This window comes from Tyto alba, unplaced genomic scaffold, assembly GCF_018691265.1.
Source record: "Tyto alba isolate M040663 unplaced genomic scaffold, T.alba_DEE_v4.0 Super-Scaffold_6, whole genome shotgun sequence".
In the NCBI taxonomy this organism is placed as follows: domain Eukaryota; kingdom Metazoa; phylum Chordata; class Aves; order Strigiformes; family Tytonidae; genus Tyto; species Tyto alba.
In genome coordinates, this window is record NW_024881327.1 from 42914689 (window position 1) to 42937722 (window position 23034).

The following is a 23034-nucleotide window of genomic DNA, read 5'->3' on the forward strand; positions in this document are numbered from 1 at the left end:
GGCTGTATTGTAGTCTGCCTGTTCAGATTAACCATGGTCACTGTGAGGATAGAGAAAGTTATTTTTAACAAGACAGTCTGAAAAAGATGAAAAAGGGATGATAACTTATTTGTCAGAAAATATTATCTCTAAAATCAAGCAGATATGTTTGCTCCCTGAGTGGCTTGTATTAATTTGATATGGATAGACTCTCTCTAGTACTGGGATGAGAAAATACTCAGTTTGCATTAAATTTTCTTAATTCTAAAACATAATGGAAATATGTTTAAGACTTTGTGTAAAACAGAGTACTTGAGACAGTTGTAGGATGCAAATTCTCAAATATTATTTTAGAATTTTTGTCAGTTTGGGGTTTTATATCATGTATATATTTTGAAACTTAAAATCATGTTAAAATAAGTAATTGAATATGATATTCAAAAAAGGTGGACTATAATACTTGAACATCATAGAAATTTTGTTGTCTCATTTCTTAATACCTGTGATAACCCATCTCGCTCTTGTCTCTCCCCTCTCCTCCCCATCTAAAAAAAAAGCAAGGCAGGCTTTAACTAGTCAGCCAAAGTCAATCAGATTTTGTCAGCCTAGCACTCAAGAACTGAGTTTCTTAAATGCCTCATGAAAATAAGTGTTTAGATAGAAAAGAGAGGCCACATTATCACCTCATTCAGGACAGAGCTGAAGCATAAACTCAGTCCTTACAAGGTGTGGAGAATCTAAACCATGTGTCTAAGTACTCAGTATCCAGAATCAGAATGGTTTGGGTTGGAAGGAACCTTTAAAGATCATCTTGTCCTTGCCCACAGTATGAGGGGTTGGACATCTTCCACTAGATCTGGTTGCTCAGCGCCCTGTCCAGCCTGACCTTGAACACTTCAAGTAGGTCATCCACAGCTTCTCTGGACAAGCTGTTCCAGTGTCCCACCACCCTCATTGTAAGAGATGTCTTCCTTATTTCAAATCTAAATCTGCCCTCTTTCAGTTTAAAACCATTGCCCCTTGTCCATTCACTACAGGCCCCATCTTTCTTATAACCCTCTTCAAGTACTGAAAGGCCACTATGAGGTCTCCACAGAGCCTTCTTGTGTCTAGGCTGAACAACCCCAGCTCTCTCAACCTTTGTTCATAACAGAATGTATTCTATATCCCTGTGATTATTTTTGTGACTCTTCTCTGGATCTGTTCTACCAAATCCAAGTCTGTCTTGTACTGGGGACCCCAGAGCTGGATGCAGTACTTTAGGTGGGGTCCCATGAGAGCGGAATAGAGGCGGAGAATCACCTCCCTTGACCTCCTGGTCACGGTTCTTTTTATGTAGTCCAGGGTTTGATTTGCTTTCTGGGCTACAAGCTCTGGCTCATGACCAATGTTTCATTCATCAATATCCCCAAGTCCTCCACTGTGCTGCTCTCCATCCATTCATCCCCCAATCTGAATTGTTACTGGGAATTGCACTGATGCAGGTGCAGGACCTTGCACTTGTCCTTGTTGAACTTGAGTTTCACATGAGCCTGCTCCTCAAGCCTGTTGAGGTCCCTCTGGACAGCGTCCCTTTGCTCAAGCAAAGCGATTGCACCACTCAGTTTGGTGTCATCTGCATATTTGCTGAGGCAGCACTCAATCCCTCTATCTATTTAACTGATGAAGATATTAGATAGTATTGGTCCCAGTATGGGCCTTAAAGGGACACCGCTCATTACTGGTTTCCACTTGGACATTGAGCTGTTGACTGTAATTCTTTGGACATGACCATCCAGCTGGTTCCTTATCCATGTAATAGTCCATCTGTGGAATCCATATCTCTCCAGTTTAGCAGCAGGGATGTTGTGTGGGACCGTGCCAGAGGCCTTACAAAATTCTGGGTAGGTGACGTCTATAGGTCTTTTGTTGTCCACTGATGCAGTCGCTTTTGATTGAAGTAACTAAAATTTCAGTAGCCCATTGGTTTGCTATATTAGATACTCAAAACTGTCAGTGAAAGATATGATCACCTTAATCAAGCCCTCGCCATCCTGCCTCTCTTGCCTGTGTTTGGTGTCTTTGCAAACCAAAGACTACTTGGAATGTGTGTTCGCTGCCCCTTTCCATTCTCTGTACACTAAAGGATTATGGGTAGATGGGGGACCTGCTGAAGTAGAATAAATTAATTTATTGTTTGGTCATTTTCTCACTTTTTTTCCCACTGTCCCATCCCTGATTTTCCTCCTCATCTACCCTTTCACAATTCCCCTTTCCAGTGGAACTTCCTGTCAACTCTGTCAAAAAGTTGTTGATTTCCTGAACATACAGGTAGTTCCCTTCCATGTCTCAGAAAAGACAAATCAAGAGTGTCAGTCTTCCCAGATATTTGAAACATGGAGTTTGGGGGGCTGACTGGGATTGTGGCATTGACTTAGGGAGAGTGTTCACCACATGCTGTGATGTGAAGTACCAACAGGAGAAGGACAAAGTAGATATTTGAGTGGAATTCTGTTCTTCAACAATTAAGAGAATATGGAGTACTTAATATTTGGACTTGTGGCTTTTGATTTGGGGTATCTTGGTTACAATATTAGACTTTTCTCATACTTTCTGTTCTCTAATTACGTGATGAAACAGTAACCTCTAGGCCCTTTGCAGGATGTTTCTACCTCCTGTTATTTGTTTATGAGATTCTGACTAATATAAACACGTTACTGACAAAGATTGTATACTCTTGCATTACCAACTTTCTCAAAATGAGCATTGCCATCAGAGAAGTAAGGCAACTTTAGGCATAGGATTTTGTCAGCTTTGTGACAACTGATTATAATAGCTTTTTTGTTGATGATGTTGCAATTGACTCAGTAAAGATCTGGAATATACAGTTGTACCTGGGTGGTGGTGCAAAGGAAGCTCCTAAAAACTATGATCTTTTGTTGTGTGGACATAGGAATCAATTGTAAGGTCACTTTTCAATTTTGTTTGGCCACAAAACACATGCTGCCTGCATGGAATGTTGCACACAGTATATAGTTTAGATAGTTATTTTATGTGACATCTGTCTTGAGTGTGTTGGTCATCTTGCAGTGGGGTTGAAACAAAACAGTAGATTTTGCTTAGATCCTTTAGTCTTTGTTTCCTTTTAGTGAAGGGACACTTCCTGCTAGGATTTGAGCTTTGTTTTCTCTTGCCGAGAAGCTGGAAAGGAGAGGGAAGGCCTACACAAATGCCAGATTGGCATGTGGTTGATGGACCGACCAGTCCAAAAATGCCTTTTTTTGGACTGGCGGCTTCTGGGTTAGAGCACAGAACGGCTACGTGTGTGGTGCTTGCACCTTCTGCCCCTCACTTACCGAGATGGATTTGGGGCTGTGGGTGGTATAAGCCTTAGGGTGGTTTGTGTCTTTTACGATGTGGTTCAGAGTGTAAGCTCTCAGGTAAGACTGGTGTATACTTTCTGTAAAGAGGGTTAAATGTTAATTCTGCCACTGATAAATTATGTTCTGCTTAAATTTTTTAAGTTACTCCAGAGGTTTATATTTTTATGAGGACAGATTTTGGATGATACAATGCTTTGCTGGCCCAAGGCAAGGCAAATACTGAAACTAAAAAAAAGAAAAAAATCCCCCCAAACCCAAGCCTGAAGGTAGCAACGACTTAGTTGGTAGGATTTATGAAACTTCTGGCCAGATGAATTTCATAAATTCAGTGTTTTATAACCAAGACACTTTTTTCTGTTCCAGAAACAGAAATCACTGAAAAACAGTAGGATTATATTGTCTTCTAGTTATACAAAATATAGTCAGTCTTTATGCAAACTAACATAGATTGCATTTTTTTTTTTTTTTTAATCAGAGTGGTTTTTTTAAGCTGATAGTAATAAAATTTCATCTTTCCTGTAAAGCTAAGTCAAACGTGTTTCAATCAATGGATTAGTTGTGAAGTCTTTGAAAGTGTGTCTCTTCCTGCATTAAAAAGTACCTTTTCTAAAAGTCAACTTTAAATTCCCGTTACTCTTCAAAATGACACTGAATAGATGTACTATTTATGTGGAGTAAGCAGTATGTAATGACTGCTTTCTACACTGGGTGTTTTTTTTCACTGTTTAATATTATTCATGTATGGATACGTATTATCACAACTTATTATTTTTTCCTCTTTATAGGTCCTGCTGGGGACTTGCATCTGGCCTCAATGTGAAATTAAGGTAGAAAAACACATCTACATATGTGTTTGCTATTAGGATTTAGTTTATTCACTGGTCATGCCTGAAGAGTGATGTTCGCCTCTAGACGGCTAACTGCCAGGAAATATAAATGGTTGTCCTAGAAGTCAAGCCTCTCTCCTATTTACTGGAGTGAAAATCACCTCCAGATATCGACGGAATATCAACTACAGAAAATGCTTCACGTTATAAGGATGCCAACCACCTAGATTCATGCGCCCTATCTGTACAGTTGTTGTGGATGGTTTGCCATCTGAAAGCTCCTCAAGCTCTTATCCAGGCCCTGTATCTGTTTCTGAAATGTCTCTGCTACATGCTTTGGGTCCAGTGCAGACCTGGCTGGGACAAGAGCTAGAGAAGTGTGGCATTGATGCCATGATTTATACTCGGTATGTCCTCAGTCTTCTGCTGCATGATAGCTATGACTACGACCTGCAGGAACAGGTATTTACATATTTTAGATGTTGTCCAGTGAAAGTGAGTTTTTGTATCAGTTATGTTTTGTGTATTATACATGGGTATGGCTCAGATGGGGGGGGCGGTTGTCTTTCAGTGTGTGGGTGGAAGGGAGGTATAAACCTCATGGGGAATCAAATTTGATGGGTAAACTGAGATTAATGTAGTTAGCTTGCTGTATGAGCCGTTACATTAAACAAAAATATGATGTTGGTACAGTTGATATCAGAATTAACACTGGAATGTTCTGTATCATAAATGCAGACATTCAGTACTCATGATTATAAGGTTAATTTAACATTGGAGCATTAGTAAACTAATGTAATTCTTGTAAACTGTGTGTCAAATTGACCTGCTTCACAGTAGTTTGTAGACTCCCCATCACTTCTCATGGATTTCATCTTGTGCTATTTTCAGTAAAGAATAAAAAAAAAAAACCCACTTTTTTTTTTTAGTATTCAAGTATTTAGAATACATTATTGCACATACATTATTCATCTTTTCTAAAAGAATGTTAATCCTGAATCCTGATAAAAGGCATCCGGAAGAGTTGTGGAACAGTGAATCGCTATACATGGCTGTAATTCAAAAAGGGCAGGAGAAGAAAAGTGAAGCTATGTTTCAGATAGATGCAACCCTACTACTGTCTCCATGTGCTTTTAATGCTATGGATTTTACATATCCCTTGAACATACTTTTCAGACCTAATTTCATCTTTTTTTTTCCTTTTTAATTTTGCTATATCATCAAGCTATATCAAAATACTTCTAATAGTGGAGTTTTCTGGATATAGGACTCAGGGAAGTTCTGGTGTTTTCAAGAAGGGATGAGGATGCTGTTTGTTGATTGTACACTTTGTCTTGTAAGATGATTGTGTTTACAGTGAGAAGGAAGGAAAGCAAATACCTCTTCTTAGGTGGTTTAATTATTAGTGCTTTTTTGTTGCTGTTGTTTTGGTTATACTTCACACATTGCCACCTAACTGCTTCAGAACTTATATTACTTTCTAGTTTACCTTCTTAAACATCCAGCAGGAGCAGGGCAAGGTATTGTGGAATAGCTATAAGTGTATCTGAAGCAGAAAAATATTCATGTCAGACACTGCCACTTTCTGAACTGTTAGCAACCATTACTGTGCATAAAAGCCTTCATGCTTCCATTGTGCAAACCAGAAAACTTTATGTGCGAAAATAATTTTTGTTCAGAAGTTTATCTAGCAGCAGTGGAAGTCACCAGAACAACCTAATGACTAATAATAATAATAATAATAAAACCCACCACTGTAAGCACTCTTCAGAATGTACCTTAACAATGAACTCCTGTAGGTCTTGGTCAGACACAAATAGTGGTATTATATATTAACAGAATAAAGTTCCAAAACCTGTTTGAAAGGAGGGTGCAGGGCGAGGACAGAAAAAAGAAACCAAGTGAAACAGCACCAGAATTTGAGGAGCTTTATAGATAGCCCTGTGGCCTTGAGGGAAAATGAAGACTTGCTTCTTTTCAGTCCATTTTAGAGCATAATCATAAATGTGAAGTCACTACTGTGATAATTTGAAATTACTGAAGTGCCAAAGTTAAGTTTTCTTTTTGCAAGAAGCAGGGTAACTATGCTATGAAAACCTTACTCAGTTTATTTCTCATTTTGATACCTTAACTGAGTGCTTTGTGGGTTGATAGACGAGCTTTAAGGAATGTGTCTGTTCTTTTTCCAAGCTAATTATCTGAACCTAGTGAGCCAAAGACAGAAGAGTACCAAATGCTGACAGGGTAGCCAAAACCTGTGTTGCTGCGTGGGTGCTGTAGTACAAACGTACAGGATGTCTGCTGAATGATATCAAGATTTGAAGAAGCTGGAAGTTTCTTTTCCATCTCCTCCAATTTGATCCTGCTTATAACATACTTTTTTTGTATTTGTTCCCTCTGCTTCAAATAACTGTTTACTAAGTTTTGAGACCTAATACCATTTTAGATTTGGGATGATATTCTGTAATGCGGATTGGATGCATATGTTGTGAAACATTCTGCTACCTAATTCCTTTCTCAAGTAGTTTAGTCTTTAAAGACTGCAAATACAAATTTCTTATATGAAGAATTGAGGAAATCTTAAAACATACATGCTTGTTCTTTTATTTATTTTATTATTTTAAAATTTATTTTTATTTTTCTTATTGCCTACTGGTTATTTGTATGCCCTGGCATTTTAAAAATAATTTTGGTTTGAGTGATTCAGAAACAAGAAAATCTTTAAAGCATTTATTTGCATATAGGCAGTTTCAATCCAATTTTGGTGGTGACTACAACATTAAGACAAAGGGGAAAAACAAATACTAGTGTTATTTACAAATAGAAATCAGGGAATAGTACAGCAATTAAACATCTGAATGAGAAATAATTTAGGAATAAAATACTGAGAGTTGCTGAGCTCCTTTAATTCAGATTAATTCCCACAGAAGAACTGGGTTTTGGCATTTCAGGAATTTTTTCTCCTACATGATTACTTTGGTTCTTGAGAAAGATGACAGAATTTCCAGGGAAAGGACTGTTCTCAATAGTGGGTTTATTTCAGTGATTTCTCCCCAACTTGGAGGACAGCTACAAGGAGAACAGCTACAAAGAGGATAGAGACTCTCTCCTCACAACGAGCCACTTGAAGAAGACAAGGGATGATGGATACAAGTTGTGCTGGATGAAGTTTCATCTCGATATGGGAAAGAAATTTTTTTTTTTTTTTTTAAATAGTGGGAGCAATCATTCTATCATTCCTGAGGAACAACCTCCTCAGGAGCATGATAGAGTCTCCGTTGCTGGAGATTTTCAAGGTGCAGTAGGACAGGGTGCTAGATAATTTTATCTAGGCTCCCTTTCCCTGTGAAAGGGTCGATCAGATGACCTTTTGAGGTCCCTTCCAACCTGGGCTGTTCTATGATTCTGTGATTCTTTGCTTCTAGAACTCTGCTTTGGTGGGAAGTGAGTAGCCATCACTTCTTCCCAAAAATACAGTAATGACTGTTTTGAACAGGTTAGAATGTGGTCTGTGAACACCAAGAATGGCATTATACATACAAACAATCCATTGCAGTCTGCTTTTTTTGAGGGTAGGGGTGGTGAAGAGGGCAGGTTTAGGAAGTCTTAATCTTATGGATATTGTTTGAATCATCTTCATTAGAAATGTAGCAAACTGAAGTTAAGGTGGTCATTAAGATCTTTCCACCTCAGAATGTTGATGACACCATTAGCACCGTTTTAGTAGCCAGGGAGCCTCCTTCCATGCTTTCTTTATAGTGTTCTGGTGTCATCAACTGTAGAAGGGAAATGGGACTCTGAAGTTCCGCACTGAGGTTTTTTCAGGTAAGTACAGAAAGATTTAAAATAAAAAATTAATGAAAAAACATCCCCCAATCTTACTAGGCATACCCAGCTATTTAAGATACTAGCACTATTCTGTTACCAGTCACTTCTGTTTATGTTTAAAATTAATATTTCAAAAGAATATGGGAGTCTTGTTTGACTAGGTCTTCAGGGTTATTTTTGAGCATAAGCAGGGTGTTCCTTTCTGGTTTTTTAGTAACACATAATACGTGGTTTCTGGTCTTGATTCTGCTGCAGACCTCTGTGGCTTCCATCACTTGACCTCTCTTCCTCTAATATCTGTCTCTATATGGTGAGGTAGTTTGTGTGGATAGAAAATAAAATGTGTTTAAGGATTTGGTGTGTGGGCTTGTTTGTTTGTGTTTTTTTTTTTTTTTCCCTAGGTATTTTTTTCTTCTTTGTTTTGTTTTTGCTTCTTTTGTCTTTTTTTTTTTTTTGTGTATGAGGCTGGTTTGGGGAGTCTTTTTTGTTTGCTTTTTTGTTTTTGTTATTACTGGTAATTCCATGCCTTGCCCAATTAGAGTGGTCTCTGTTGGGTATCATATGGACTCAGGCTCAATATCACAAAATGATAGATCAATAGTTATGAGTTTTCAGAGAGTTGATAGAGGCTTTTTGCAGGTACTTGCGTGGAGGGCATTGGAGGGAGGCACAGTACTGAAAAGATAGATATGTGAAAGTAAAACCGTAATGTACTACAACCAAATTTTATTGGAATGTTTGCAGTTTCTATTCTGATTCATTGTCTTAGACTGAAATATCTATTAAAATATTGGGAAAACTGATAAACGAGTTTATTTTGTCCAGCTGTGTTTCAAGGTACTAGAAAACCTTCAAGAAAAGAATCTTGTTTATGGTAAATTGCACCATAAATTCCAAGATCTTCCAGAGCTGCTATGATTATACATGTGCTATCAAGAGTTACTGTAACACCTCATAAAAAAAAAACAACCCACACTTTACATGTTTTTTCAAAATACTCAAGTACTGAAGTTAACTTAATTATTGTTGTTGTTTATCACACAATTCTTATTCAAGCCATACTTGCTACTTTTGGAAATGAGTCTAAAAGCTGAAGATGTAGAAGTTCTTAAGCAGTCCTTCATTCTTAGCTTGTGCACTGTTTTATTTTGTTGTTGTTTTTAATTTACATTTTCCCCTCTGCTTCCCCCCCCCCCCCCTTTTTTTTTTTATTTTTTTTTATGACAGTGATATTGCTGGTGGGAGGGTTTCTGAGGGCGGAAGGTAGAAGGATCTTTGGGATTTTTCCCCAGCATTGACTGATGGAGGTGAAAACACACAAATAATATGAATTGGGTTTGCACATTTTCCATGATTACTGAGAGACAGGATGTTCACAGAAGTAGTTTGCGTTTTTGTGGCTAGTTACTTTAGGTGTGTCATATCAGAATATCAGAAGACAAGTAAGGACTTCAGGGGTAGATTAGTTTTGCCTTTTTTTTTTTTTTTTTTTTTTTTTTTTGGCCCCCTAGAGACAAAGATATTTCTTGCTTTCAAACTTCCTAGAGAACATGATTCTCAAATTGATTTAGACAGATTAGATGTCTACCTGGTCAAAATTACTAAAGGAATCTATCGAACCATGTTATATAACATATTATATTAATTATTTAGGTGTGTTAGGGTTTTTGCTTGGTTTGTTTTGGTTTTGTTTTTTAAGATTAGAGGCCTATCAATGGTCTCTGTTCAAAATGTTTGGAAACCACTGATCTTTTGTTCTGAGGTAGATGACTTTTTAGCTTTTGGTCTGTTAAGGAAAACCTCATAAAATTGGTATGGATTTAAAGACTGTGTAATGGTAACTAAAGTGCAGAATGTTTCTGTTAAGTACATATGCTTTCATCATTTGCATTTTATTACTGATTTTTCTTATTTTGGAATAAAGGATAAATTAAGGAGAAAAAGCCATGAAATTACTGACAAATCTTTAACTTTTGGGGACCCACAGAATTGCTGTTGGGGCAGATCTGAACATTATGAGACAGCCTTTTGACTTCACACTAGATTGATTTTCAGACTGCCTTGCTCTTAGTTTCCTAATGTTAAGCCAGCTAGGTGCTTTTAAGATTTGTGATTGTTATTTAAATGCTAATTAAAGGTATATTTGTAGATATATGTGTTCTCAAACCAGTTTGTAATACAGTAAATATTGCATTAATAGAGTATATCTGTGTGAAGCAGAAGGCATTGCCTTAAAAAAATATATTGTGTGAAACATTAATTCACTGATCTTTATTTGTACAGTATTAAAATCAGTGTTCTGTGTTGTATCTTTTATATACTATTTGTAAGCATAGCAGTTTCCGAATGGAACAAGTTCATGCCTTTTTTGCCTGCAGACTGTTCTCCCTTTTGAAAGGATGGAGTCTTTATTAGAAAACCCCAAACCTAACAGCTAGACACTCTGCAAGATAAAGGCTTTGTTTGTAAGCCCTTGGTCATGCAGCATGAAGGTCTAAATGCATGTTAGGCATACTTTCCATATCAAGTGACTTCTGTTGCTTTTGATCTACTTCTTTCAACTTATTTTTGGAAGTTGACGTTTTTTTCTGACCCTCAAAAGTAAAAATTCTAACGGAGTTGTTTTTTTTAAAAAAGATAATATTTTCCTAACTCTCAGAATTAGGTAGCTGTTGTACTGCAAACTGTCATTCTGTGACCAGCATGAAATTTTACCTTTTGATTTTTCAATTTATAAGAGGGAGGGTTATATTCTGGAAGACTAATTATTTGTAGGCTGATTTGAAATAGTTATATTCAGGTGGTCTTTTACATGGAGAGATAGAAAAAGTCTTCAGAACGATAGCTGCATTTAGGCCGACTCTCTGATCATAGTTTTTATTCTTGCGTTTTCATCATTAGCATGTATGTATTTAAAGTCCAAAGTTATGTTTTCTTTTTTATATATTGAGAAGAACAGAGCAGTGGAAAAGAAATGTCAGCCTGCATATAAATTTTGAGTATTTAACTTGTTGGTTTTATCTTCATAAATGCTTTTGGCCTCTCACTCTGTACTGGGGTGTGGATGTCATTGCCAACGCCTCCGCATTTGGCTAGTGCGTGCTGGGGTAACACGGGACACTTTTTGCTGACAGCACTTGTGATGCACTTGCTAGATAGATTCCAAGATCCACTTGAATGTGGGGCATTTGTTTTCCCTGCCATCTCATGTTAACCCAGTAGAGGGACCTGATGTCTAGATTTATATTCTAGTAATAGGTACTTTGGTTTTTACATATATATTTTAGGGGGAGGAGGATGTACTTTCTCGTGTTTGTTTTGAAGTGAAAAACGCATCCATTATGAAAAGATAGGAGAAATGAGGATTTGGTCCTCTGTACTATGCTAACCCTGTGTTAAATGTTGATCTGGCTGGTATGCCTATTTAACAAAAGTTGACAATGGAGGTTCTAGTGTAATTACAACCGCTCTTTTATCATCCCTAAGAAATAACTGTGGGTCATGCAAACCCAATTTTTTTTTTTAATGCATTAAAATATGCAGAGTATAGTTCAGTTACAGTAGGGTAATGCTGTGTGACTGCTGCACACAAGTGTCATTAAATTTCAAAGTTGACCGCAACATGTAGAAGTAAATTTCTTGAATGCAAAACATTTTCAGTTTAGTCTGTATTTGTATTACTGCTTATTAAGCTGTGCAACATTCCTGTAAGAAAAATTTTTAAAATTTTCTGACCTTAGTTTTTTAATCATTACCCAAACTAAGTATGTAAAGTTCAAGTTGTGGAAATTTGTGTATGAGGAAAAGAGTGGTTAGGTAGGCAAGGGAACTGTGAGACTGACTTCTGCCTGTACTTTTTTCTATGATTATTTTGAAGTCCTTAGAGTATTCAGATGTGTACATGTTTGCAGGGTTAGGTATAAAACCCCTCTTTTTCTCATACATAAGCATGTAAACTGAAGAAAGAGCAGATTAACCATTTTTAGTAAACAGTACTATATCCTTTAGTTAATATGTCCGTAAAGCTTATTTATTAGTAGAAAATAGTTTAACTTTTGTAAAAGCTCAGACAACTAAGTTTAAAAGTTCACAGAAGAAAACTTAGCTGTGCTCCCTCCCCATTTCAGGAGTGACTAGCTGAGGATTATATAACTCCCACTGTCATATTTAAACTTTGGAAAATAACTTGCTGAGAAAAATCGGGGGGATGTGGATTCCTGTTCAGATAAATAGCGGAAGATGATAGAAATGGCTTTACTGTATAGGCATGTGCCTCAGAAAACTCCCAGATATTCTCTCTGAACTGCTGTGTGCTCAGAAGGATAGGGCCTCTTGTTTTCAGTCTTCCAGCAGATTTGTGATTTCCCCCAGCACAATGGGTTTTGTCCTGTGAAAGCACCTGTAGCTCGGCTTGTGAAGAACTGCTGCACCTACAGTTATTTTGCACGTGCTGCAGTCATTTCAGTTGGGTTCCTTTGCAAGTGCTGACTGTAAAAGAGCTTCCAGCCAAAGCTCATGTAACAGTTCTGACCAATTCAATTGCAGATCTCACTGGTGCAGTATCTCTGTGGGACTTAGTATTTTCTTTTATTTTAAAAAAAATATTAATTTTCACTTGATATCTGACTTGTTAATTAGGAGAGAAATGCTCTGTTCTATATTTCTGTCTTGATGACTGTTAGATGTGGGGTATCATGTACTATGCCTTTGTATTCTTTATTCAGGTTTAGTGATAGGAACTGTGGTGGCAGGGATTGGAGCTCAGCAGTTAGGGTCTCCGGGTTGTGTTTGTGCAAACTGTACAGGTTTCAGGGTAGTTGGTTTCAGCTGATATGTTAGTGCAGAAGGAAAGCATTTTTCTCAAGGCCTGTGGTTATCTGAGAAATTTTTCTTTCAAACTGTCTTCCGCCTTTGTACCAGCACGGGTGATTGTGTTGAAATGCTGATTCCTCTGCAAACATGTCCTGAAATGGACATTTCACATATTGGAACAGACATCAAACTTATGTAGGATCTGTGGTGTATCTTATGTTCTATCCTACTGAAGTAGGCACATTAATATAGGTAAAATGTTATCTTTGGTTTCTGCCCTGAGTAATCAAAGCTAACTTTTAAAACTAGTACTATATTACCTTTTGTGACTTTCTAAATAGCATCTAATGCTTAGTTGTGATGTATCTCTCACAGTTATGCAAAAAGAATAACAGAATCACTTCTTTATCATGACTACTAATGTATTCTCACAAAGGCTTACATAATGCAAAGCAGAGATACAAGCTCAAGTGCCAAGCGGGTTAGTCCTCCTAGCAGTCAGAATTTATTTGCAGCTATCTCCATGCTGGTATAATTGTAATGTTTTGGATTCTGGGGCTAGCTGAGATACCTCCTTAGTGTTCTTTGTACAGTAGACCATTGCGTGACAGTACACTCACCACATGTCTCCAAGCACTGCCTATATTCTTTGAAACCAGGTGATTACAGTGGTCAGTGATGCTCGCCACATAACTTTATCCCTAAGCCCAAGAGAGCTACCATAAATGCTGTGAAGTAACTTCTCCAGTCATAATATGTCCCTTTCCCATTCAGGTATCTGGACTCTGTAGTGGCAGTTTCTGCTGAGTTCTTGGCTTTCTTTTCTGCCATGTAGGGAAGATGTGCAAGTAAAATGATGTCTGTGTAGCTATACCTATAGCCTTGCTAAATTTTCTTCTTTTCTGCTTTTATTTTAATGGGAAAACTCCAAAGGCAGCCTGCTCAACAAACGTAGGATTTCAACAGATGCAGCATTTGCATGTTCTCTCGCTCTTGGGAGTGGGTGTGATCAAATTTCTTCTGCGTGGTTTCAGACTAGAGTAACTTCTAATTAGTGAACAACACATAGACTGCACTTTCAAGTTGGTAGAATTATAAGAAAGAGTTTATAATTGACAGAAACTTGGACTACAGGATTTTATATTCAGATTGATGGGGTTTGATAGCTAGAGTTCTTCCCAGCCTGCAGATAGTGGAATCATCAGTCCTGAATGCCTTCAGGACCTTGAAGTTGTAGCAGTGCATGATGTGGGCTGATATATTATCAGCTGTTCTGTTACAGTCCAACTGCATAGGATTGTAATGTTCCAGTTATAGAAACCAGGAAAGAGGTGTCTGTAGCAGCTAGATGGTTCCCTGGTTTTTCACAAATAGTTTTAGATGAACTATTTCTCTGGTAGCATCTGGATTTGGAGTAATTGTCTAACATTAAAGAATGTTTTCCACTCTTCTCCATTCTGTGGTAGCGTGGTTTTTGATATGGAGAAGACTTTGTGCTTCTCTCTGAAAGTGTACTTGTCTGCTGAACCTCCTGTTGCATGTCTTTTAGATATAAGCATAAGCTGAGCTTGTGCCACTGTTCTTGTATTTTCTTCTAAATTGTCTAGCGTATGTATTATCTCATCTTTGTCTCAGTCTGAGGCAGCCTGTGAGGAATGTCTGAGCTGATCCTGGCCCATTATAGACCTTTCTCATTAATTATAATGAGATGCAATGTCTCTTAAAAAATTTCACAAAAGCCATTATGAAAAGGTCTATATCCCTGTGGCCCTAAGCAATCTATGAGAGTGTTTCCTGAACCTCAGTTTAGGGGGAGTATCTTTTCAGGGAAGATCACCTAAGGTATTTATACATTCTGCTTCTTAAATAATCGTAAAGGTAAAATACGTACGTGATCTGTTGGAGTTTTCCCCAAATTCTCAATTATGAGATCCTCCTAGAGGTAGTGAGGATCTATTCCATTTTGCACATAACTTACAGCTATTTTATTCCATTCCCTGCCTATCCAAAAATCTCAAGAATTGTTTTTTTGGAGTTCTTTGACTAAGTTTTTGGAAAAGATTTCTTGCTATGTGCAATGGTTCATACCTGTCTACGCAAAGATTGCATTTAATTAAACGTCAGTGCTGTGAAAACTGTTGTTGACAGAAGAGACCAGGACTGCTGGACTACCTGGGTTTTCATTATGTCAAATTATATAGTCTTTGATTTAATTTATTCACTACAAACCTTGATAGCTGTCACTATCATTGATATATCTTACATGAGACTATCAGGGAAATGTTGTGGACTGTGTTGATATTCAGGAATTATGTTGGGTGTGTTTGTGGAGAGAGAGAGGATGTGAATACCTTTGGAGAATGCTGCTGGCTCAAATTGAGACTATTCTGTCTCATAGGCAGAGTAAAGATCTGCAGATTCTCTAGTTCTATCAAAACATTTTGGGGTTTATGATGTCTTGTACAACCCACGACCATGGTATAGCAGTTGGTTTGGGTAATCTGTCTTTTCTTGGTTTTGAGCTTTTTTCTAAGGAACAACAGCATATGCATTCACCATTCTCACTGTCCATATGCGAATTCATTCTGTTTTTTTTCCCTTTGGCCTGTCCAGTAATTTCATGATCTATTTTAATTGCATTTGAGAATCTTTATAAAAGTTTTATAAGAACAGTTTCTGCTACAGCTGGGTAGAGGAGTCTGCAGACTAATGCCCCAGTTTAGAACAAGAAGACAAAACTTTATCTTTGTGTACTGTACTGGACAGGAACTGGCCAGGCATTCAGTAGACATATAACTCCAAACTTCATGGCAAAAGTACTGATAAACTGTTCTATCCAGTCTTTCACAAATGTTTGCCTCTCTTAAAAAAAAAAATGTGGGTAGTTTTTTTTTTATACTTCCTTGGAGATATCTCATAATCTGTTGACTGACAATTACAAGAGGGAAAAACTGTTCCTGTATGTTACTCAATCTTGCAGGACTCTCTCTGCATACCTTAATTTGGAGAATTCTTTTTCACACTAGATAACCTTGTCTGGATGTTTAGATTGCTTATTTTGATGGTATTCCTTGAGTTGAATTCTTAAAGTGAGAGACTCTGTGTATGTGATTACTTTGTATTTGAGAAATTATGACATTGAATGCTTACTCTTTTTTTTTACATGAACTTGTTACTAGAACTTGCTTGTTGAAGCAGCATGTTTTGGCAGGCCAGCAATAATTTCTGCAAGAACAAGAAATGCAAAGCTGGTAATATGCTTGAATAGCAACTGGTTTGTGCTGAAATTAAAATGCTCAAAGACGAGGAATTCTTCAAAATTTTCTGACTCAAAAATTTTTTTTAACTCAATATTTTATTCTCTTCTCTAAGAGAATGGAAATTCTTGCCATAAATGTATAATTTGAAATATATAATTTGAAATATAATTATATTTCAATTATATTTCTCATATATAATTTGAAATAGAAATGTTGACCACATAGATAATTAAGGCTGTTTAATGCATGATTTGAAAACTTGATATACGTTATATTTGTTCATCATCTTAGTGTGTATATCATTCAATCTGTAGTGCATTTATGCAGGGAGAATCTTAGAGAATCAGTTTCCCCGAACTTACTTCAAGAAACAAATCCTGACTTTTTAAATCATGTTTTTGTGCTGATTTGATTTCCCCATTTGGGGAGTCTGTTGATCAGGTTATTCAGTCTTATTATTTTCCTGTGTGTTTTGCTGAGAATGCAAAATTTAAGCCTATTTACTTACCTGAATAGAAACTGGGACCTTGAGTCATTTAATATCTCTGCATCAGTGAACTTGACTTCAGCTTTTATGAAATACGGGTAGTTCCTGCAAGATTCTTGAAGTATGTTTTAACGCTGATTTTCTGTTTGTGTAGTCTGTAAGCTTCAAAACTATTTTCAGTCTTAGCACAAAGTGTCATGTTTGTTCTCTTTCTGATAGTTGATACTTCTCTATTATCTTTCTAACAAATTAAGAGGAATCACTACCTAACTTGTTTTTCTTTTGCTTCTCTAATTTCTTGCTAGTGGGAAAAGAAATGGTGGAATTTCTGCTTTTGCATAGTTGAGCAGGAGAAACAGCTTAGAAATCTCTTTCTAAAATTTGCACCTGTATATTAATTTAAGATTGAATTAAGCACTCTAAATACTGGATTTCTTGAGGCAGCATTAGCATAAAGAATACAGATACTTCACCAACATTTCTTTAGCCACATTTACACTTCTTAATTTATTCTTGTGTGATGGTTTGAGCCCAGAGGGCAACTGAGCACCACAAAGCTGCTTGCTTACCCTTCCCCCTCAGGGATGGGAAGGAGAAGATAAAGCAAAAGGCTCAGGAATCAAGATAAGGATGGGAAGGGATGAAAGAATGTTAATTTAATGCAAACACTAGCAACACCACCACTTAACAAACAGAGTGGGACAGTGAGAAATACAACCACCTCTTACAAACACCTTCCCCCCACCCCTCCTTTCTTTGGCTCAGCTTTGCTCATGATTTCTCTATCTCCTCCTCCCCAGCGCTGCTGGAGGGGAGGGTGTGGGGGGTGCGGTTAGTCCCATGCTCCTTCTTCCCCAGGAGGAGGACTCCTCACACTCCTCCCCTGTTCCAATGTGGGGGTCCCTCTCACAGGAGACAGTCCTTCATGAACTTTCTCTGACATGAATCCTTCTCAACAGGAGACAGTCCTTCATGAACTTTCTCTGACATGAATCCTTCTCATGAGCTGCAATTCTTCCTGAGATGCTCTGGCATGGGCCCATCCCACATGTTGCAGTCCTCCCAGCAATGAGCTGCCCCAGTGTGGGCTTCCCTCAGAGTCCCAGCCTTCTTTGGGTGCAGGCACACCTGGGCTGGCCTGGGGTTCTCCATGAGCTTCAGGTGGGCATCTTCTCCACTGGTGACCTCCATGGGCTGCAGGGCGACAGCAGGCTGCAGGGGGATCTCAGCTCCAGCGCACCTCTCCCACCCCTCTTCTTCCTCCTTCTTTCTTCTACTGACCTTGGTGTTTTCAACTCCAACTCCTCCTCCCAGGTTCCCTTTCTTAAATATGTTATCACAGAGGTGCAGCCACCATCACTGATTGGTTCGGCCTTGGTGTAGAAGTGGACCCAACTTGGAACCAGGGGAGGTTCAAGAAACTTCTCACAGGGGCCACTGCTGTAGCCTCCCCCCGCTACCAAAACCCCACCACACACACAAACCCAACACACAGGTCATGAAACTTTGCATTTTCAGTGTCTTCACAATTAAAAATCTCTAATATGAAATTTTCTACTCACCTAGTAGGTAGGTGCAGTGGGACTCTGAAGAATAGGTCTTTAAAGAGCAGTTCAGATATTCAAACTTGAGTTTTTCCAGTATCCAGATGGCCTTGACTTCGTGTTGATACTTATTTAATATCAATATAAAAATTTAAGTGGTGGTAGTCTGTTTTAAATATTAGAATTTTGTAAGCCAAATCTCAGTTTTTATTCTGTGTGTATGCATGCTTTTTAGATCTGTTAGTTTGGGGTGTCAATGCTTTTATGAAATACTCAGTGACCACTGAATAGAATTATGAAAATTCAAAGTTAGGGTAGAACTCTTACATTAAAATGAGCATTATCATATAATCTTTAGTTCTGTTAGGGAACAAAGGTAAACAAAGGCATTTAGTAGCTGAAGAGAACAAAAGTCCTTAGTGATTCTTTTCATGTGAAGTAACTAGTTTTCTTCATGCATGAAGGCAAGTATATTTTGTTGAACTGCTTTCTTTCCTGTTTGTCATGGGCTTAATATTTTCCAGTCTAGGGAGTAAACCTGCTAATGGGCTCCTGACCACTGGAGACAAAGACCAACAAAAAGTGACTGTGGGGGGGGAGGGAAAGCAGGATATTAATTTAAAACATTTGAAACTACTGGATTGTCTCTTTTTTTTTTTTTTTTAAGTCAATTTAGTAGTCATAGAAGCAGAATTCCACACGGTTTATGTGTCACACTAAGTTCTACAAACACACTCTCTAGGGTATATGACATTGTTGACTTAGCCTGTAAAGCTGTAATGCTTTTCTTCTTACTTTTTTTTTTTTTAAATTGATTTTGAGTGGTTCTGATAGATTACAACACAAGAATTATGTGTAAGTTGTTTTTGTTTTTTTTTTTTTTTTTTTCTCTTCCCTGTTCTGTAGTGTTTTATGGGTTCAGTATTTGATTTGTGTGCAGAAAGTACAAGGTCATCAATAAATATAGTCTATATCAAATACATATATAGAGCTGATAAATATTGTAGTTTAAATGAGGATTTCAAACTTCAAAATTTTATGTGGAATAGCTGTAACGCATGGTGTTTCCTAATCTTGTAAAATCTGAGGCTGAAAAATTAGCAAACTTGTCCAGGAAAAAAAATTCAAATCCTCAAGTTCTCAACAGGCTTTTTTCCTATAAAACCTAAAATGGCAGTGTGAAGCACTGGTAGCCAGGTGTGACTGAAAACCATATGTTCAGAAACAAATTCTCAGTATATTGTATAAAGAAGTAGAAAGGAGGAGAAGATTCTTCCAGAGCTCTGTCCTCAATCTCTGCGTCCTGCCAGATGAGTGGTGTTGCTCCCGGTGTGCATGAACAAAGTGCTTGCTCTGGAAGGAGGGATGAGACTGTGGTACGTGGAGCTCTTTGGTGCAGGCCTAAGAGGGAGTTCCATTTAGCCTCCCTTCCTTGTTTAAACAATTGGGTATTTGTTGCGAGGATTATGTTTTTAAAAATTGAAAAGTATTAAAGTTTTGTAGGCAAGTGTCAGATTATCTTTCAAACTGTGTCTGTGGAGAACTGAATGAATTGCTTTATAAATATCTGTAAGCATGAAGGGTCTTACTGCTCTGCTGACAGACTGTGAGCATGCATGGCTATCAAAGCTGCTCTTGCAGAGGGTAGCTTTAACGTACCAGTACAAAGCAAAGCTTTGCTGGCATAGATAAAACAAAATACTTTAATATATAGCAGTTTGGTAATGTTTTCGTAGTGTAGATGTTGCCTTATCTCTCCACCTAAAAGTAGAGTCAGTTAAGTTAACCCCGTGCACATTTGCTGGTGTGCCTGGATTCTGTTTTTGAGTAACGTATTGCAAGTGGATATGTATTTTTTTTTCATTTGTAATTGTGCCTGTGTGGGTGAGCAGGACAGGCTTTGGAAGCTGGTGGAGGGTAGGTGGGTCTCATCAGTTTGTATACTTTCATGTGAATATTGGGAGGAGTTAGTGTGCTCTACAGCCTCACTGTATATAAAGAAGTATATAAACTGCAATTTTGTAAAAGACTTGTACATTTATTTTTAAAAAGGGGAGTGTAGATGTGCAGTCTATTGAACCTACTTTCTGATAATTGTATTTTTCTTTTTTTTTTTTTTTTTTTATTAATTCTTTCTGTCAGCCCTTCTAATACCAGAACATTAGCCTGTTCAAATTTATTGTTTGAAATGAATCACTGGCATCTTGCACAAGTATAAGGAAAAGCAGAGTGACTGGTAGCTTTTTGTTCTTTCAGAACTAAATCCATTTCTCCAGTTTTGGAGATCAAATAAGACTTTAAGTAGTAAATCCAACAAATTGATTTGCTCTTTCCTGAAGGACTTGGTCAGGTAAAATCACGATTTCAATGACTGCTTCTGAAGGTGATTGGCCCTTCTCCCCCCCCCCCCCATTTTTCCCCCATCTTATTCTTTGATTGCACAGAGACAACTAGCTTCACTGACAACTTGTTTTTACTTCATTTTGAAGCCATGAGGAATTACAAGTTGTTTTAAGTGCCTGTAGGCCTTAGCCTGGATTTCATTAGAAACGGTAACAGACATGTTGAAAAGGTTGAAACGGGTATGCTAAAAAGCATCAGATGTTTGTGGTTCTCTCTGAAGATGATTTAGATGAGCGTACATTAAAAGATGTTAAAGATTATTTTGCTGGTAACCAAAACATTTCTTTGAGATAAACACGGGAAATCATGTATATATATGTGAGTGGACAGTGAAGAATAAGCAAGTCTGATAATAAATTTTGTAAATTCGGAAAAGTAACACCAAGCAGATGTTATGTATCTTCAGATCATTAATATAATACAATAATGTTCTTATTTGATTTTACTGTTCTTAATTAAATGTTCTTACATGTATGGGAACCCAACCCTCCATGTCCGTGTCTCCCCTTCCCAGTGTCTAATTTTCTTCTGAATTTAGTTCATTTTCATTTTAAGATGGGCATTGCTATCTCTTTGTCAATGATATTTGTTGTTAGACTATGAGGCTTTGGGATCTAACATTGGGTTTTCTTCCTTTGGCTTGTTTAGCTTTCTCTTAAGTTTGATCCCAACTGACCTACTTGCTCTTCGTCCTTATTTTGGAGATCAGTGAAAATCTCTAATGTATTTTGTGTAAATTACAGTAATACATTCAACCATAAGTTGGCCATAAAATGATCTTTATGAATATGCCTTGCTATTGGAAAATATTGCAGTGAAGTGTGAGTAGCCTCCATGTCCTGTGAAAAACGTGTTTTTTTGAATAGTAAGTGCAAGTTTTCTACAATCAAACTAATCTTTCCTTTGGCAAAAGGTAGTTTTTAGTAGATACGATGAGTTTTTTTTTTATTTTGAACAATATGTTATTTGTAGTCCTGTTCTGCTGTAGTACTGAGATATTAATGAATTTTAAATAATGTAATTTCTTTATTTTGATTTTAGGAGAATGACATCTTCCTGGGCTGGGAAAAGGGAGCTTACAAGAAATGGGGAAAGAGTAAGAAAAAGTGCTCTGATCTAACACTAGAGGAAATGAAAAAACAGGCTGCTGTCCAGTGTCTTCGCTCTGCTTCTGATGAAGTAAGTTTGGACTATTTAATAGATTCTTAAGACTTAATGCCCGTCTTTGTTTTAGACATATTTAGCTTGTGATGCTTATCTTTTAGTTTGTGGCTTATTAAAATGCAGGTTCACCCAGAGTTCTCTGAGAGTTCTTTGTTTTTCTTTAGGAAATTATGAAATCTGTGTATGGCGGCAGTATTTCACAAAAGATTCTGTACTATGTAGCTTTCCTTTCTGTAAGCCCTCACCTATTCTTGTCAGGGACAGTTGCAATGCATTGGTTTGTGTTGAAACTACCGCAAAGCTTTGCATAAAGATATTTCTTAAAATTCTGTATTTACTTTGTGTTGTGAGCAAGCAGCAAGGAATGGAATATTTGGGCGGAAAGCCATCTTACTTTGTGCATGCTGTATGTGTAATCCAGAATTGCTAAATAAAACGCAATATATAGTAGCAAATGTTCACTTTCCAGACTCCAAGTGGAAGTGGAGTTGAAGTGCACTGACTGGACAAGGTGAGGGGAGGTGAAGGCAACAGGTTGAAGGAAGATAACAGAGACAGCAGATACCATGTAGCTCACGGAAAAGTGGAGCAAGGGAAGGACCATCAAAAGAAATGTTTAAAAAGGAAAAATAATCTGTAGCACAGGTCAAAGAAAGCACTCCAGGGATGTTTTTCAGACAGCAGAAATGAGAAAGTCTATCTCTTAGTTTACAGAGCTACAAATACTCCAATCTCTCCCTACTGTAAGAGGAAACTGCCATGCCTATGCACCCTGGTTGCACTGTTGCTCTGTACAGCTTCCTAGTCACAGATTGTGCTTGCACAAACATGTGTGTGGTTGTGTGGAGAACTGGATTGGGAAAGTGAATCAGTTTCCTGAAATGAACCTAGTTGGGGCGGAGGAAATTTTAACCCAGAGAGATTTCCTGGGCAGATTTGTAGCATAGACACTTGTGCCATCAAGGTATGTGACCAAGAACAATAAAGGAAGTGGAGTTGATTTATGTGTTTATTCCCACCACCATCTTCAGCAGCATTGCCATTTTGTACGGGTTTACTGTTTGTGAAGCTACTTGAGCATTTGTTCAGTTACTGAAGTGCTAATTGACTAATTGGGAGATTTCTGAACTCCCATTTTCTCATTACTTATTATCCTAACAAAATGATGCAAAATACAATTTTGTTGGTAATTTGTTCGGCTCTTATTGTTACAGAATATTGAGGTCAGCACTCTTGACTACCATGAAAGTTAATTTAAATATGAAGCAAATATGAAGAAAGAATTGCAAGTAGTAATGACTTTCTTGAGGATATGACAATCTGTATACTCATTTTATGAACAATACAAAGTAGTAGTCTCATATGTAG

At 37.5% G+C, this 23034-nt stretch overlaps 1 protein-coding gene across 3 annotated transcripts in view; it reads left to right on the top strand.

Annotated features, from left to right (window-relative positions):
• Positions 1 to 23034, top strand: part of KIAA0232 (KIAA0232 ortholog) — a 72085-nt gene that overhangs the window by 14958 nt on the left and 34093 nt on the right. The window contains exons 2-3 of one of the 3 annotated variants that reach the window (XM_032984563.2): positions 4127 to 4630; positions 21544 to 21681. In XM_032984563.2, the coding sequence (XP_032840454.1) occupies positions 4400 to 4630; positions 21544 to 21681 (369 nt within the window). In that variant the 5' untranslated portion in view covers positions 4127 to 4399. The remainder of the gene's footprint in view (positions 1 to 4126; positions 4631 to 21543; positions 21682 to 23034) is intronic. The other 2 variants (XM_042807600.1, XM_042807601.1) reach the window with 2 other exon arrangements.